Source organism: Lytechinus pictus, chromosome 8 (assembly GCF_037042905.1).
Source record: "Lytechinus pictus isolate F3 Inbred chromosome 8, Lp3.0, whole genome shotgun sequence".
NCBI lineage: Eukaryota > Metazoa > Echinodermata > Echinoidea > Temnopleuroida > Toxopneustidae > Lytechinus > Lytechinus pictus.
In genome coordinates, this window is record NC_087252.1 from 35,801,324 (window position 1) to 35,818,071 (window position 16,748).

The 16,748-nt window shown below is 37.2% G+C and overlaps 1 protein-coding gene across 1 annotated transcript; it reads right to left on the reverse strand.

Annotated features, from left to right (window-relative positions):
- Window positions 1-289: 289 nt before the first annotated feature.
- On the reverse strand, window positions 290-16,273 carry LOC135155291 (uncharacterized). The gene is made up of 6 exons (XM_064104240.1): window positions 16,216-16,273; window positions 10,608-10,789; window positions 8,570-8,720; window positions 6,495-6,573; window positions 5,370-5,440; window positions 290-558 (listed from the first exon to the last, which is right to left on the reverse strand). Exons 1-6 carry the CDS (start codon window positions 16,271-16,273, stop codon window positions 290-292), a joined length of 810 nt encoding a protein of 269 aa, XP_063960310.1.
- Between the last annotated feature and the right edge of the window lie 475 nt (window positions 16,274-16,748).

A 16,748-nucleotide genomic window follows, 5' to 3' on the forward strand; every position in this document is an offset into this window, starting at 1 on the left:
TATTTTGTATTGTTTTTTATCATGAGAAATAAAATCAATCAATCAATCAATCAATCAATCAAACTAGTGTCTTTTTGTCTATCCTTAGCCATCGGTCAATGGGTTTTAACATTTTCTTGCAATTGTAATTTCTTGTTCTGCTTTTTCCAGGAATAAAATGAATAAAAGTAAATAGACAGAACTTGACAAAAGTCGCGTACGTTCATGTGCACGTACGTGACCTTGACGTACATGTATGTATGTACTAATTATGTAAAATTTCATTCACCCCGACTTGATGCGCGCTACTTTACATTATCTCACACTTTCTTTTGGGCAGTGGCTCCTTCTCTTTTCGCCAGTGGAAGGTGATGTTATCATCGGCTCGCTTGATACAGGCTTCCAGGATCTTGAGAAGAGCAATGTGTTTCTTAGAATCCATCTCGTGGTTTGAAGCTGTGTAGTTCTCAATGAAGAATAGACTGTTCTTCTCCATACCAGCTAAGGTGATGTCGCAAATGATCTCATCCTGGTTCAAGATGCTCTCTGCAAAGGTTACGACCATGACCGGATACGAGCCTGCATGATGATGACGATGATGGTGGTAATGAAGATGATGGTGAAAAGTGATGATGATGATGATAACGATGAAGATCGTAATGAGAATAATGAAAGTGGTGAGGGTGATGATGATTGTAAAAAAGATAATGGTAATATATAAATAAAATTGTATTTAGTAGTAGTACAGTCTTAATTCCAAGGATTTAATTAAATAAATCCAGATCGGCTGTGGATAGTGACCAGCCGAAAGCTGTATTAATTTTAAATCTTTAGGATTAAATTTCAAATTAAAAATAAATTAAATTCAAATCTTTCAGATTTACATGTAAATCTAAATGTAGATCTAAATCTACAAGGTTTAAAGCTAAATCTAATATTCGGCTGGTCACTATTCACAGCCGATCTGGATTTATTTAAAATCCTTGGAATTAAGAGTGTAGTAGTTCGAGTAACAGTCTAGGAGACGAACAGGCACGACTGTAGTAGCAACAGACTGGTAATTGGTGTAGTATTATATTTTACGCAACTTCTGAAGGTTTTCATGACGGAGAAGACTAGTTTATTAGGTTTCAAGGTACATGTATCTTTCTAGGGCAGATGTTGGTCCTGAAAAGGACCACCCAAACTCCACATTTCGTTATGCACGGCAACTAGACAGAGTATATAACACCTGCTTTTACAAACTTTGCTCATTCACCTGAAGACGACAAGAACGCACTTGTCGAAACGTCGAGTTTGGGCTGTTCTTTCCTGGACCAATATTTTGCCCAAAAGAGATACAAGCCCAGGTAACAATACAGCGTTGGACCAACGTTGGATCAACGTTGGGAAATTTTTTCCCAACGTTGCCTCAACGTTGGCAGGCAAACGTTGCATCATCGATAGAAGTGCACGCGCATACATCGTCAGACCAACAACATTTCCAACGTCAGTTCAACGTTGTCCAGCAACAATGTTCCAACGTTGTCTGGCAACGTTGATCCTATGATGGCTAAATAGTCAAATACAACGTTGCTACAACGTTGGCAAGCAACGTTGCATCATCGTTAGAAGTGCACGTCCATACATCGTCAGACCAACAACATTTCCAACGTCAGTTCAACGTTGTCCACCATCAATTCTCCAACGTTGGTCTCATGTCGGCTGAGTCATCAATAACAGCGTTGCTGCAACGTTGATGGGCAACGTTGTATCAGCGATGGAAGTGCACGCGCATACATCGTCAGTCCAACTATGTTTACAACGTTGGTTCAACGCTGTCCAGCAACGATGCTCCAACGTTGTCTGGCAACATTGCTCCAACATTGTTACAATGTTGTCACAACGTTGCTCCAACAATGCCCAACGTTATTCCAACATATGGCAATAATTAACAAAACATTAATGGGTTTCAAGGTGAAGTCCACCGTTGCAACTCTACACTCTAATCCTTATATCATTATATCTTATTCTATCCTAAAATCCTACATCCTAATCCTACATCCTATTCCTATCATCCTACACCTATCCACTGAATGTGTGTGTGTATTTGAGTTTTGTCAGACGTGTATCAATCAGATATGATTATTTACGTCTGGGACCGACCTTTAACGTCACCATCCGAAAGACGTGACCAGGGCTCGAACCTCTGCATCAATTTGTAACTTCCCCCCATAGCTTGGATTACAGGCGCACGCCACAACGCCCAGTTCCTGTCATCCACTGAATCCTGTCATTGACTCCTATATAAAGAGCAACTTTGCTACACTTGGCAGAATACAGTTAATATCATTTTCCACATTTAACCTTGAAAATTTCACTTAGAATAATATGTTTCGACTATAAATGATATGGTAATGGAGCCACATACTTTTCTGAAACTTTTCATGGTGGAAATTTAGAATAAACATAGATACTTTAATTATTATAGCAATATTACCTAAAATTTTGGTCATTTACTGTTGTAATGAATATTCATGAGTGCATAATCATTATGTCCAGATGAGGCAGGTATGGCAGCGTTGTTCCAATGTTGGTCCAACGTTTGGTAACGTTGATCCAACGTTGGTCTAATGTTGGTCCAATGTTGATGGAAAGTTGATTCACCGTTAGTCCAACGTTGGCGTAAACGTTGATTCAATGTTTGTCTAATATCGGTTCAACGTTGGTGTAACGTTGCTTCTTTGTTGGTCTAATTTTAAACAAATCCAATGATGCGCCATTTCCATCAAACAGTTTTCAACACTGTGCCATCATCATCTGTAACCTGTTCATGATTCTGTCAAAAAACATTACAACTATTATTACAACTATTCATTTCTTTTCATTCTTTCTGTTACAAGTCTCTTCACATAATTAAGAGGAATCAAGAGAATTACGTGTGATATTTATTGAGGCCTTTGTAGCATTTAAACATTTTTGACAACCTCTTTTTCTCAAACAAGACTAATACCAAACATAGGCATATGTAATAAGAATTAAGATGTATTAAATTTTCTTGCGAATTGCAATCTCTGTTTCTGTCTAAAATTTTTTGATGACTCGGTATGCAATGCCAATTGCAACGTCAGTAATCATCACAAAAACTCACATGTGTAATTGCAGTCTCTCAGTATTTACAAAATCTAAAAAGGAGGTCGCGTAACTTGGCCTCACTCAGAGTAACGTAGCGAATGCCTACTGTAACTTAAGAGCGCCTCTTTTTGATTAAGATAGAAGTCAACTGAGATCTCAATATGCATGGCCATGGCCTAGTCTCGCTCATGCCATAACTCTTAAATGATATTTCAGCGTTAAGTGTAAGCATGCCTCACGTAGCACCTACAGGTTTGACTGCAGTTGGAAAACACTCCGTCCAGGCTAGGCCAGGCACGACCGATCAGGTCAATTCAAGGCAGCGTATAATATAATAAATAAGGCAGGAATGCCAGGAAGCAAGTCATTGGGTGATTTCAAGTACGGCCGGTGTTCGGTGTTGAGAGTGTGAAAGGGCTGCTGAACTGAGCTCCAACACCGAGCGTAATATATTTTTCATTAAAATGTATTAAAAACTCTAATGATTTGCTCTTATCTTAGCTGTAAAAGATAATTTTACGGGGATGGTTCGTCGTGTTCGCCTTCTGTAGCTCACGGACAGGGGGCGAACACGACGAACCATCCCCGTAAAATGCAGTGACTGGTGGTAAGTACTTACACGAAAATACTAGCGTCGGACTGTATGCACACAGAAGCTGACTCCGGGATCTTTCGGAGGGGATCAACAGTTGCAGTTACCGATTATCTGCAAGTGCAAAGAAAATTCCACTGTAGATTGTAGGTCCTAAATATGCAGCTTATAAGTAGCTGTTCCAGATCACTAGATATTCTGGAATTTAATTGTCTATATCCAGTCGGACCAGTTCAAATTCTGCCAGATTCTTCAAGTTTAAAATTGAAGGAAGCAGACTACACTGAAGAAGGAGTCTGACGTCGACGCGTCGCGACTAATTCTGCGCATCAGAATAGTATGGTATTTTTAAATAGGCACATTTGATGCTTGTATTTCCTTCTTCAATTTCTTCTAGCTATGTGACGGTAGGCCTATATCTCGTACTTACTGTGAGAGGCCTAGCCAGCTGCAAAGGACGAGGGCGTTTCTGGAAATTCTGGTTATTAACTGCATTTGTTTTCTTGTTTTTCTCCTTTATTTTCTATATATTAATCGACACATTTGCAGCCCCCGGTCTGCCGGTAGCCTGATCTATTCTATCCCGTCTTTATTTTTGTTTTCCCCTTTAAATTCCTCTTTCCCTTCCCATTATTTTCCTTCTTTCTCGATTTCTTTTCCCCTTATTGCTGGGAGGATACAAGGGTGACGTGGATAGACAAGCAAACTTACTTGATCACCCCCCGGCCCCATTGGATTTTATGCGAGTAGTTGTCGTCTGTATATCAATTCTCCAATGAACCAGTTCTGTTCTCAACACTGTGTATATTATGCCGGGATATTATGTTGACTGTCAAAAAAATATCCACCAAACTATAGTTTCCAACATTGTGTCAATGTTAACTGTCAACAACTCTCCAATAAACTAGTTCTTCTTCTTCTTCTGGAAACAGTACAGTCCACCGTCTGGTGTATTGTCGTACTGGTGTATTGTCGTAGTTTCCAATGTTGTCAACATTGTGCCATTGTCGGCTGTTCAGTAATTATCTAATCAAACATGTTTCCAAAGTTGTGCCATTATCGACTGTCCAACAAATCTCCAATAAACTAGTTTCCAACGTTGTCCACGTTGTGCCATTGTCCGTTGTTCAACAACTCTCCATCTAACTAGTTTCCGGCTTTGTCAACGTTATAAGTACATTGTCGACTATCCAACTAATCTCCAACCTACCATTTTCCAACATTGTGCCAATGTCGACGACCGTCCAACAAATCTCCAACACACTAGTTTCCAACGTTGTGCCATCGTCGACTATCCAACAAATCTCCATCAAACCAGTTTCCAACCTTGCCAACGTTGTGTTATCGTCGACTATCCAACTGATCTCCAACCTACCAGTTTCGGGTGATCGGACGAGATCACCGACTGTCCAACAACTCTCCAACTAACAAGTTTCCAACGTTCCTAACGTCGTGTCATTGTTGATTGTCCATCATCTTTCCATCAAACTAGTTTCCAACGTCGATTCAACGTAAGTCCATCAAGTTTTTCCAACGTCCAACGACTTTCAAGTTTCCAACGTTGAGCCAACGTTGGCTTGTTACCTGGGAGGTGTATCGTGAAACCTATTGCCCTATATTTTACGTGTTAAAAGTAAAAAAAATGTAAAGGTCATACTTTTTTTTTAAAGATAAGACAACTTACCGAACTCTTTCCTGATTTTTGGTACAAGTGACGATAGGAAGTCACGACAATGTTGTATTCCAGTAGCAGAGCTAGGAAATAAAATACAAATGAAATGATTACGATGATGGTGATAATTTTTGTGGCGACGCAGCGCACTCGATGCGATTTACAATATTCAATTAATACGAGGCGCCTGCCCCAAGCGTTTGTGCATATAGGGAGTATTTGCACCACGACGCAGAACAAATCTTAGAACACAGCAAATGCACTGAAAACGTCCGTCAAATCACAATGAACAGCTGGAAGGTCTTTGTCGATAATTGCTGAATAGGAACAGCAGCTTTGTTTTGCGTTTCGGAGCTGACGGGAAAAAAAACGCAAAAATTACGTTTGTCCATAATCCAGAAAGAAACTCAATTCACCAACCATCGACAAAGACTTCATTGTCATGAAAGGCACTTGACAATACATTCTCGATGTTCACGGAAGCGGTCTGCCTCGCGTTGCAAAAACATCCGAATAAGGAGAATAACCTCGATGCCTACATCGTCCCGAACATATCACATAGGGCCTATAAAACTGTGCGTTCTATTTTTTATGAAACGAGAGAATGCATTTCTAGATGATAGTTGGCTTAAATTACTTCATATCCTCTAGGATGGTCGCAATAATTTTCTTTCTTGATATGATTTATCTAGGCCCATCATTCATAATATATAAGAAAGAATGAATCCCCAAACATTGCTAGTCTATACAAGATTAAATGGGGGTACGTCAGGCTGAAAAATGTAAAAATAAACAAAAAAACAAATCAACTGCATCAAAAGAGAAATCCAAAACCCTTTGGAAAAGCAGTCCATGTATTTCAGAATGAGCGACTGGAGTGACAATTACGTCATTTTGTCCCCTCTCTCTCTCTCTCTCTCTCTAACTCACATCCCACAGACACCCTAACACGCCCCTCCCACACATAAAGGTCCTCATCCATACACACACATTAACACTCACACGAATACACCCCAAAATCATACGAACGGACACATCTACACACGTGCATATATACCCACAGAGATATGCACCTAAAAAACATGACAAATAAATGAGAGAATGAATGGATAGATGTACATGTACATAATTACATACTTGTATTTCAGGATAAAGATGGGACAGTCGATCCTTTCTCCAGCCGTCCAAGAACGAGGATCGATTCCTCGCTTTCCAGCTGTTTGGAAGAGTTCGATTAAAAATGTTAAAGACGTTTGAATAAAAGTGATTGCTCTGTTCCAAAGACTTCAAAAACTAATAAACAAGCTAACAATAACTTGTTGCGAGGTTTACTTTGTTCATATTTGAAGAAATTGAAAACGATATATTCATGGAAAGGTAATTGTATATTAAGGAATTAGAATAACAATGTTTTACCTCTAAGGCCGCCCTTTTAGATATTACAAAATAGCCGCCAAGTACAGGGTTTTGTCTTGCATTCTAAAACCACTTATGATCATTAAATGGAATTTTTATAGAATAAGGACTTATACTTGAGAAATTATCTTGAAAATTTGAATCTAAGCCTTGGTAAAGTATCAAAACCACACTATGACAACAGTTCATTGACCCTATATGACCTTGAACATGTGACATGAAACTCATGCAAGATAATCCGTGATACGTCATAACCACTTTTTCGGTTCCATTGACCATGATCATGATACCCCAAAACACATGCCAAATATGTCATTCATAAGGCATGTACGACACTATGGTTTAACGTGTCCCTTACTTAGAGATAAGATTTAGTTGCATTGTTTACAACATGTGCTTGATTCTTGCAATTAGTAGAAAAGGAAAAAAAAAACAATGTCATTAAATTGATTTTGTTTCTGAAAAGTTGCTTAGTTGATACCAGTAGTGTTTCCTGATCTCAGAAATAGTTGTTTAGTGCAAAACGTTATATTCAAGGTTGCTTAAAAGCAGATATATTACCTGATTTCGTTGGCAATTGTGTAAAATCCAAGATGGCGGCCTTATAGGCACTACCGTACCTAAGGGGGGGGGGGCAGACTGCCCCCCTGACGAGTCACAACTCATGCAGGGGACGTACCCCTGCCCCACCGGACGAGTCACAACTGATCCAGGGGACGTTCCCCCTCCCCCTTTCGAGAAGCAAAATTAATAATTTGTAATGTAAAAATGCAATGAAGACAGGCGTGTGCCCCCTATTTGTGGTTGAAGACCTTTTTTTTTTTTTGCTTGTCCATTTTTTTTCTGGTCCGAAATGTCCTTTATTTGCGGGCGAACGAAGACCTTTTTTTTTGCTTGTCAATTCTTTCCTGGTACGAAATTCTTTATTTGTTGTTGCAGACCCTTTTTTTTTTGCTTGTCAATTTTTTTCGCGGACAAAATATCCTCCAAAATATTTGCCCCCCTTTTGGAAAATCCTGGGTCCGCCGCTGCTTATAGGTCTCAGTAAAAATGCAAACATTGTTATGCTGATTCCTCATACAATAACCTTTCAAAAAATTGATAATTTTCAAAGTCTCCCTAAATCTGGCGAAATAACGTAACGAACTGTCTCTGAGACATGGCGGTATGCAGATTTTTTTTTTTGCTGGGCAGAAAGGATGCGCAAACTTTTTCGACAAAACTCATCGACCGCGCTTGTCTCGGTGGGGCGCTTTTCCTTTTTGTAAAGTCAAATTGAAGGGTTTTGATAATTTTCTGTGATTTTTTTCCAAAATTAGTTTCTGGGGGTGGGGCAATTATTCAACAGATTTTCGGTTAAACAATCAATACAATTCTATAATCACACTCTATAGCTTGTTGGTCTTATTTATATTAATAATATTATCATTATATCTATATTATTTGAATTTTTACCTTCCGATAATGTCTATCAAATTCATATAACTGGTTAAAAAATCTTTAAAAATTAAAGTATGCCTACTTATTTCAATCATTGAAAAATAACTGGGTGCAAGAAGCGTTTGGCGATTTTTGCAAGTCATTAAAAATATATATATATGTATATACTCACCAAATTCATCAATGCGCTTGAAGCGCTTCAAGCATAACTTGAAATAGAGGGAGAGGGGAAAATCACAAGCAAAAGTATGGTAAGCATTTTCGATTATCAGGGGTGGGGGATCAATATCCCAGTGGGGCTTAACACTGTCAATTGTAAGCAGAAAAAACTGGGGAAAAAAAGCCAAATACTCAACTGATTTCATTCATTACATCCATAACTTTGTAATAACTCAGATCCAATAGTCCACGTGTATCGAAAATTGTTACTTGATCGGTAAGTACAGTAGGGTCTCGAAATATAGTCTCTCCTCCTTGCCTTTCCGTATTGCTCTCGAGGTAGACTTGCTGCCATACACCATTGTGATAAAGCGAAGGTAACCAAAAAAAAAAAAAAAAAAAACAAAACAAAAACAATGAAAACTGGTCCCCAAGTAATATACAAATCTTCGCTTTTGACTGAAAATATGCATAATTGGAGCGTTGTGGCCCAGTGGATTAGTCTCCGGAATTTGAAACAGAGGGTCGTGGGCTCGAATCCCAGCCATGGCGTAATTTCCTTCAGCAAGAAATTTATCCACATTGTGCTGCCCTCGACCCAGGTGAGGTGAATAGGTACCCGGTAGGGTTTTTCCTTGGACACTTTAGCGCCTATTATTAAGGCGGCTCAGCTACAGCCGGGGTAATAATATGATACCAAGTATCAAAGCGCAGTTGAGTATATGCACATAGTAACTGCGCTATATGAATGGACATATTATTATTATTATTATAATTCATTCAGTAAATGCATGTGTAACAAATGTAGTAATAAGTAATGTATTACAGATTTTGCACTAAACGAATTTATTGCATTCAAACCAAGAAAAAAATTACTTCATGTTGCTTAGCATAAAGAAATACAGCAGAATGTGCACACGCACGGTGTTGAACTAATATACAAAATTTATATAAATGAGCGAGCATACCCTAGTGGAATAAACAGTGTCCCACAGCGTGTGCCACAGTGTGGAAAACAATGCAAAAATCACTTTCACACTAAGAGTTAGATTTGAGCATTTCAACAGTGTGAATCAATACATTCATATACATGTAGTCGATCGTGTGAACACGCTGTGTAGAGTCACACTGTCGAGGTGTCCACAATGTGAAAATATCTTCACACTGTTTAATTTGTACGTTTTAACAGTTTGAGTAATATTTTCACTGTGTGAAGACACTGTGATCACACTGTATGGCACTGTTCTTTTCGGCAGGTTAATGCCGCAATGAATGGATGAAATTAAGATTAACGGATATTTCTGCTGGAATGGAAACACAGGATCATAATTATACACACTAAGAAATTCGGGTTCAATTTTACACCCCTAGGGGTGCACAGGCTTGTCTCTATCCGAGTACCCCTAGGTGTGCACACATACACCCCCAATGATAGGGGTGTACAGTGTGCACCCCTATTTTGGGTGTCTATCTGCACCTTAGAGGGTGTACACGTCTACCCCTTATGGTGCATAATGTACCCCACATAAAATAACAAAAGAATTGTCGAGACTTCTGGTCATTCAATTTCTGTATCGATTTTTTAGTTACTTTAGTTGTGACCCGAAGTTACCTCGGCTTATCTGTAGTCAAGATTATTCCCGCCTATGCCAGCGAGAAGCACTGAGATTGGATGAGGTCCCTAGCGATATGATCTGATTCTTTTTTGACTTGTGCTAAGAGTTGTGATTCAAGTAAATCTATTTACTCTTTCTCCAAATGTATAAGTAATCAACAGTGTTTTTGAAACAATTATCACATAAATATTAAATATTCAACAAACTATTTCACTTCGGTAAAGTGTGGTTAGTGCATTGTTATTTCGGGTAATCTTCGACCACAAATCAACTTTATCTATACCATACGTCTATCAGCGAGACTGGTGGGTGCGCGCAAAGAGTACAGGGGTGTACAACAGACACGTACTCTCGCATAAGAGCTAACTTGCACCTCGATTGTATTAAGGGGTTTACGCACGTATCGTACACATTTGCACCGGGATTTCTTAGTGTGTAAAAGCTCAATTTGCAACATAACTCTGGATATCGTCCATCATCACTCCTTTTAGATTGTTTTCGGAGCCTGATATTGCAATAAAAACGATTAAAATTTACCCATAACTACCACATAATAATTGATTTAAAAAGTAGAAAATTTTACATCAAGCTAATGTGAGGAAATGCAAAATGCTTTTACTGAAAAAAAACCTTTGTAAGCAAAGTAAAGAGAGTTGAGAAAGGCACTCTTGCCTGAGTCTTGCACTCCGAAGACACCTAGTTGAACCTTGGATGGTTTTTCGAAGCTAGACCCTGCATCTCTGATCGTCCAATTACCAGGTCTGTATTCTTGGATCTTGTCACGGAGTCGTCGAATTTCAGCTGGCAAGCCTAAAACAGTAACTTTTAACAAAAATGTCAAAAAATTCCAACAGTTGTCACTAATATTATTGTATTTTATTGCCTAGAAGTTGAACATAATTATTAGATCTTTAAAAAACATTTGATAGTACTCTATTCGAGCCCTTAAAACCCAACAAAATACAGATTATTCACAGTATATACAAAGTTTGTATGCAATTAACACAATTGTGCTTATTCCCCTCGCTCTGCTCTCACTAATTTACGGGGTGGCATAACGAAGACGTTTGATGAAAGATGAATTTTTGAATCAAAGTCAGAAAATTAGACGGAAAAAGACTGACAATTATTCAATTTCCAGCTTAATAAACCTGTGGCATTCAGCAAAAATGTAGGCTAAAATTCAACGCATGCATTCGTGATTCCGACGCTTCGTTATTCCGAAGGTTCGAATATTCCGAAGGGTCTTAATTCCAAAGGTTCGTAATTCCGAAGGTTCGTTAGTCCGAGAACGAAATGAGGTTCGTAATTCCGAAGGTTCGTAAGTCCGCAAACAAAATGAGGTTCGTAATTCCGAAGGTTCGTTAGTCAGAAAACGAAATGAGCTTCGTAATTCCGAAGGTTCGTTAGTCCGAAACCGAAATGAGGTTCGTAATTCAAAAGGTTCGTTAATCCGAAAAAGAAATAAGGTTCGTTTTAAGTACCTATTATATTCATGTATTTCATGAAGTTCTCCAAATATTCCTTTTCAGGTCTGATCGTCAAAATATATCAGGTGGAGCTGCGTGCTTGCATTTTCAGTAGTATGTATAGGCCTACTTCTATATGAATTCTAACAAATTACTTAAAATTCCGCTTTATGACATTTTATCAAAGATTTAAGCTCGCACTTCGCGTTTGAAGTAATTAGTTAGTTCCATAGGCGTCTTGTTCATAATCACAAACATTGCTCAGAATGTTCAATTTTTAGAACGAAATTCCTGAAATTTCTTTAAAATTTATCTCGCTACTCGCGTTCGCATTATATTCAATCAGGGATTATGAGATAAAATTATCTTGTTTATAAGAATTCAATTCAATTCAATTCAATTCAATTCAATTCAATTCAATTCTTTATTCCATTTCCATTCAAAACATAATACAAAGTAATATAAATTCAAATCAAGTACAATTTTACAGACGAGCATTCTTACTTCGTAAAAAAAAAAAAAAAAAAAAAACAGTATAATATTGAGCATAAATGGAAATGAGGGGGGGGGGGGGGGGTCCACTAAAAAGTAAAGCTTGTAAAGTGTGGATTCCCCTTGGAAATGAAGAAAATATAATCGACCTATTCATATATGCGTTTATATACAGGAAAGAAAAAAAGAGAAGGAATAAAAAAGGTCGAAATCATATTGATGTAAACATAATTACAGAACAAATGCAAAGCTATTCACACAAAGATGTCTTCGCTGTGAAGGATATGTTGTGCAATAGACAGAATAAAAAGCAGAAAGAGAGAGGGAATGACAAGACAGAGATGACAAGACAAAACAAGAGACGGGACAGTACAAGACAAGATAACATAATAAGTATTTTTTTAAGGAGGAAAAGTCAGAATGGGGAAGGGCTGACCACAAATCAGCTTGCTCTGGTGAAGTAACAAAAGACGATATAACTGGACAATATAATATGAAAAAAGTTAAAACAATAAAAAAATGAAAAATGTAAGGATGATAATCAAAATGATAATCAAAATAATGAAATGTTAGTTCTGTTCCGAAGAATTATACGAATGAAGCAGGATAAGTTTGAGTCTACGTTTGAATGCATTTAAAGAGACACTGTCTTTAACATTATTAGATAGGGAGTTCCAGAATTTAGGACCGTTGAATAGGAATGTATTTTTGGCCAGTAAAGTTATGTAAAGTGGTGTATGAAGTTCGTAAGAGTGTCTCGTGGGGTAGTTATGATAAAATTGATTTTTAGGGAACATGGCATCAAAAATATGGGGAAGTGCATTATTATTATAACTATACACACTCTTAAAAATGTTGGGCAACATACGGTCCACACAACAATTGGTTAAAACTTTATCCAATTCTGGGTAGTTTTACACCAATAATGTGTGCTTTGGGTGAAAACTACACAGTATTGGTGTAAAACTACCCAGAATTGGATAAAGTTTTAACCAATTGTTGTGTGGACCGTATGTTGCCCAACATTTTTAAGAGTGCATAAAGTGCCCTAACTGTAGTAAATACAGGTCTTTGACTTTCAACAGTTTACTTTCTAGAAAAAGTGGGTCCGTATGAGAACGGAAAGCTGTACTGTAAATAATACGAAGTGCTTTCTTTTGCAAAAGCAACAATTTATCTAATTAATATTGATGGTATTACCCCAAATAAGAATCACGTAGTTGAAAGATAAATGCCAGTTGTGGTAACGATCTCAAAATGACTTTTTACAGAATCCAATATAATGACCACCCAAGTGTCTGTTTGTATGAATAAAAAATATGTGCCAAAGGATTCTGGAAGAAATTGTGTAATTGCTGAAAAATAAGCAAAATAAACGCGGATTCGGGCACTTCCATCGGGTCTTTATTCCAGCAATAATAATACACTGTCCCACGTGTGCCTATCTGTGTTGGTGATCTTCAGTGTGATCGTTTTTCAGCTAAGATTTTATGATTTCACAAAGTTCAGTTCATGTAACTGTACCAGATCTAGATCCACGATGATATAGTAATACTTAACCTTGGTTTCACAGACTTTCTCACGAAATCAGTGTTTTACTGCAACTACTTTCATTTAGCTTTAAATGAGGCAAAATTAAGGATGAGTAAAGCATGATTAATGATGTGGAGGGAATGCAAAATTTTAGCCTATTAACAATCCCTATATTTTGTGAAATTATTTTGGATATATTTTCAATATGATTTTTCCAAGAAAGTTTACTGTCAACTGTTATTCCACGAAATTTGGTGTACGTTACCATTTCTAATGGGGTATTATCAAACATAATGTTCATCGGTAACTTGTCTATGGAATTACTAAATAACATGTATTTTGTTTTGTTAAGGTTCAAAGATAATCGATTGGCTCTTATCCATTCAGTAACATTAATAAGTTCAGAATTGATAACATCAACTAAAGTTTGTGGATTTCGATGAGAAAAAAACAAGGTCGAATCATCTGCAAACAAGATGAGGGACAAGAATTTGAATGATCTACATAAATCATTTATATAAATTGTGAAAAGAAGCGGGCCAAATAAGCTGCCCTGAGGGACACCACAGTTAACATATTTCAAATTGGAGTTGTGATCTTTAACAAACACGTATTGTTGTCTGATGAATAAGTAGCTCCTGAACCACTCCAAGAATAAAGCTAAGAAGTCACTGTTCGGACTACCCCTTCAAAGAAAAAAAAAAGCTTTGAGCAGCCGATCCGGGAAAATGTGAATGAACCCCCTTTTCTTTTTAGAAAGCTCGATCCACATCTGTGTATATGCATACACATATAAATTTAACGTGAAATAAGTGTGTGCCCCCTTCACTCCGAAAGGGTGGCTACGATGGCTGCGGATTTCTTTTTTTGCCCCGGCTCAGACAAAAGTGGTCTTTATCACCCCTATTCTGGTCCCAACATTCAACCCCTCGCGCAGAGCGATTTTTTAAAAAGGTTTATAAGTGGTAAACATTTAATCAAGAATAGATCTTTCAATATAGTATCCCTAAATTAGACCCCAAAATAGCCAATCTGGAATAAAATTATTGTCAACATTTACCAAAAAAAGTTAGGAGGAATACGGGTTGGTGAAAGTGTTTTTTTCAAGGTCAAAGGTCAATGACCTTTTCATATACACTTATCATGGTATCTCTGAGATGGAAAGGCGCAGGTTGGCAATAATGGTGTCAAAATGCACTAATTCTTACCAGAATATCAAATAAATTAAAATTAATTACCTAGAATGCACATTCACCGATAAAATTCAAGGTCAAAGCCTTTCAAAGGTCAATGACCTTTTTTTACATTGTATACCATACCGTATAATTGTATCTCTGAGATAATAAGGTACAGGCTGGTGATCATGGTGTCTAAATGTACAGATTTTTACAAGAAGATCAAATAAAATAAATTTAAGTACCTAGAATTGACATTCACCAATATTATTCAAGGTCAAAGCTTTTCAAAGGTCAATGACCTTTTTACATTATATACCATATTGTATAATGGTATCTCTGAGATGGAAAGGCACAGGTTGGTGATCATGGTGTCAAAATGCATCGATCTTGACCAGAAGATCAAATAAAGTAAAATCAAGTACCTAGAATGCACATTCACCCATAAAATTTAAGGCCAAAGGTCAATGACCTTCTATACATTATATACCATATTATATAATTGTGTCTCTAAGATAAAATGGCGCAGGTTGGTGTTCTTGGTGTCAAATACACAGATTCTTATAGGAAGATTAATAAATAGAATAAAATTAAGCATCGAGAATGCACATTCAACCACAGAATTCAAGAACAAAGGTCAATGTCCTTTTTAACATTAGATAATAATGGTATCTCTGAGATGAAACACCGCAGGTTGGTGATCTTGGTGCCAAAATGCAAAGACTTGTACAAGAAGATTAAACAACACCAAAATAAGTATAAAGAATAAACTTTCTCCCTCGAAATCCAAGATCAGAGGAAATATATAATCTGTATGACATAAAAATAACCCAAAAAATATCCTTTGTGTTCATAATTTGTAATGAAAACATGGAGGTTTCATAATTTCAATCTGAATTAATGAAGGTCATGGAGAATGTATTTAGGAGTCAGAGGTCAATGAACCCTTTCCAAAATATCAGTGGAAATTAAGTTAGAAATAGTTGACAACCAAATTACACTTTTTTATATACTGCGATGCGTTGCCAAAAGCAATGAAAAAAATAAATGAAATGAAGTATATAATTTGAAATGATTTTTATCTTAAGTAGCAGCATTTAATGCATCATAATTTCTAAATCAAGGTTGTCGTGTCTTTTTCTCTCCAGCGACAGGCCACTCACCTCAATGCTATAATAAATACTATAAGCTATTAGCTTAATCTTCTGAAAATGGATAGGATAGGACTAACTCTCATGTCACAGCTAGCATCATCTGAGAGCATTTCCAAACAGCAGAGGGATGATGATGAAGATGAAATAAAGGCCATCATTAGAGCTGTAGCTTCTGTCATACACGTAGTAAATGGCATGTATATCAACTTTAACAAAGATGAATCCCCGTATTATTATTAATTACCTTTCATTGCGAGCTGCCAGAATCTCTTGAGATGCTAATGCTGCAGGACAAATCTTCATATCTGCTCTCTGCCGTACGTCACCCATGATGCTATTTCTACTAGGTATCAGTTTGTACAAAGATAATGTATCTGGTCCAGAACAACTGATTGTTATCATGCACAAATTAGACATATAATAATGAAATTCAAAAGGAGATAACAGTATACAAGTACACATCCATCGACCTAACAAAACTCCTACAGCACCACTTCCAGTTCTTGAGAATCAAGCTGTGCAACATATCAGTAATAATATAGATCCTAGTCTGATATCCCTTGACAGAACGTTAGGCTTTCATTAAATGGGCCAGATCAAAGTCTTGAAAATGTCAGAAGGTTTTCAAGAGTTTAATTACTCTTTGCTGAAGTTGAGACACTTCATTTACTATGACAAAAGCTGCAGCTGTAATGATTGCCTTACTTTAATTCTTCATCGTTGTCCATGGCTATATGAAAATGTTCTCGGATGATGCTTGCCATAAGAGTTAGGCCTATCCTTTCCATTTACAGATTAAGCTATACTTTTATAGTATTGATCGTAGCATTTGAGGTTAGAGACCTATTGCTACAGAGAAATAAGTACCTTGATTTAGATTTATAAAACGCGTATCTAAATGCTGCTGTTTTATAGAAAACTTCAGCATTTCAAATTT

Excerpts from the sequence above, each read along its gene's own strand:
- LOC135155291 (XM_064104240.1), bottom strand. The coding sequence starts at position 16,273 with ATGTGTACTTGTATACTGTTATCTCCTTTTGAATTTCATTATTATATG. Across the intron at positions 6,574-8,569 it reads GGATGTAATGAATGAAATCA|CTGGAAAGCGAGGAATCGAT; the intron begins GTTGAGTATTTG and ends TCTTCCAAACAG. Across the intron at positions 559-5,369 it reads AAAAATCAGGAAAGAGTTCG|GCTCGTATCCGGTCATGGTC; the intron begins GTAAGTTGTCTT and ends ATCATCATGCAG.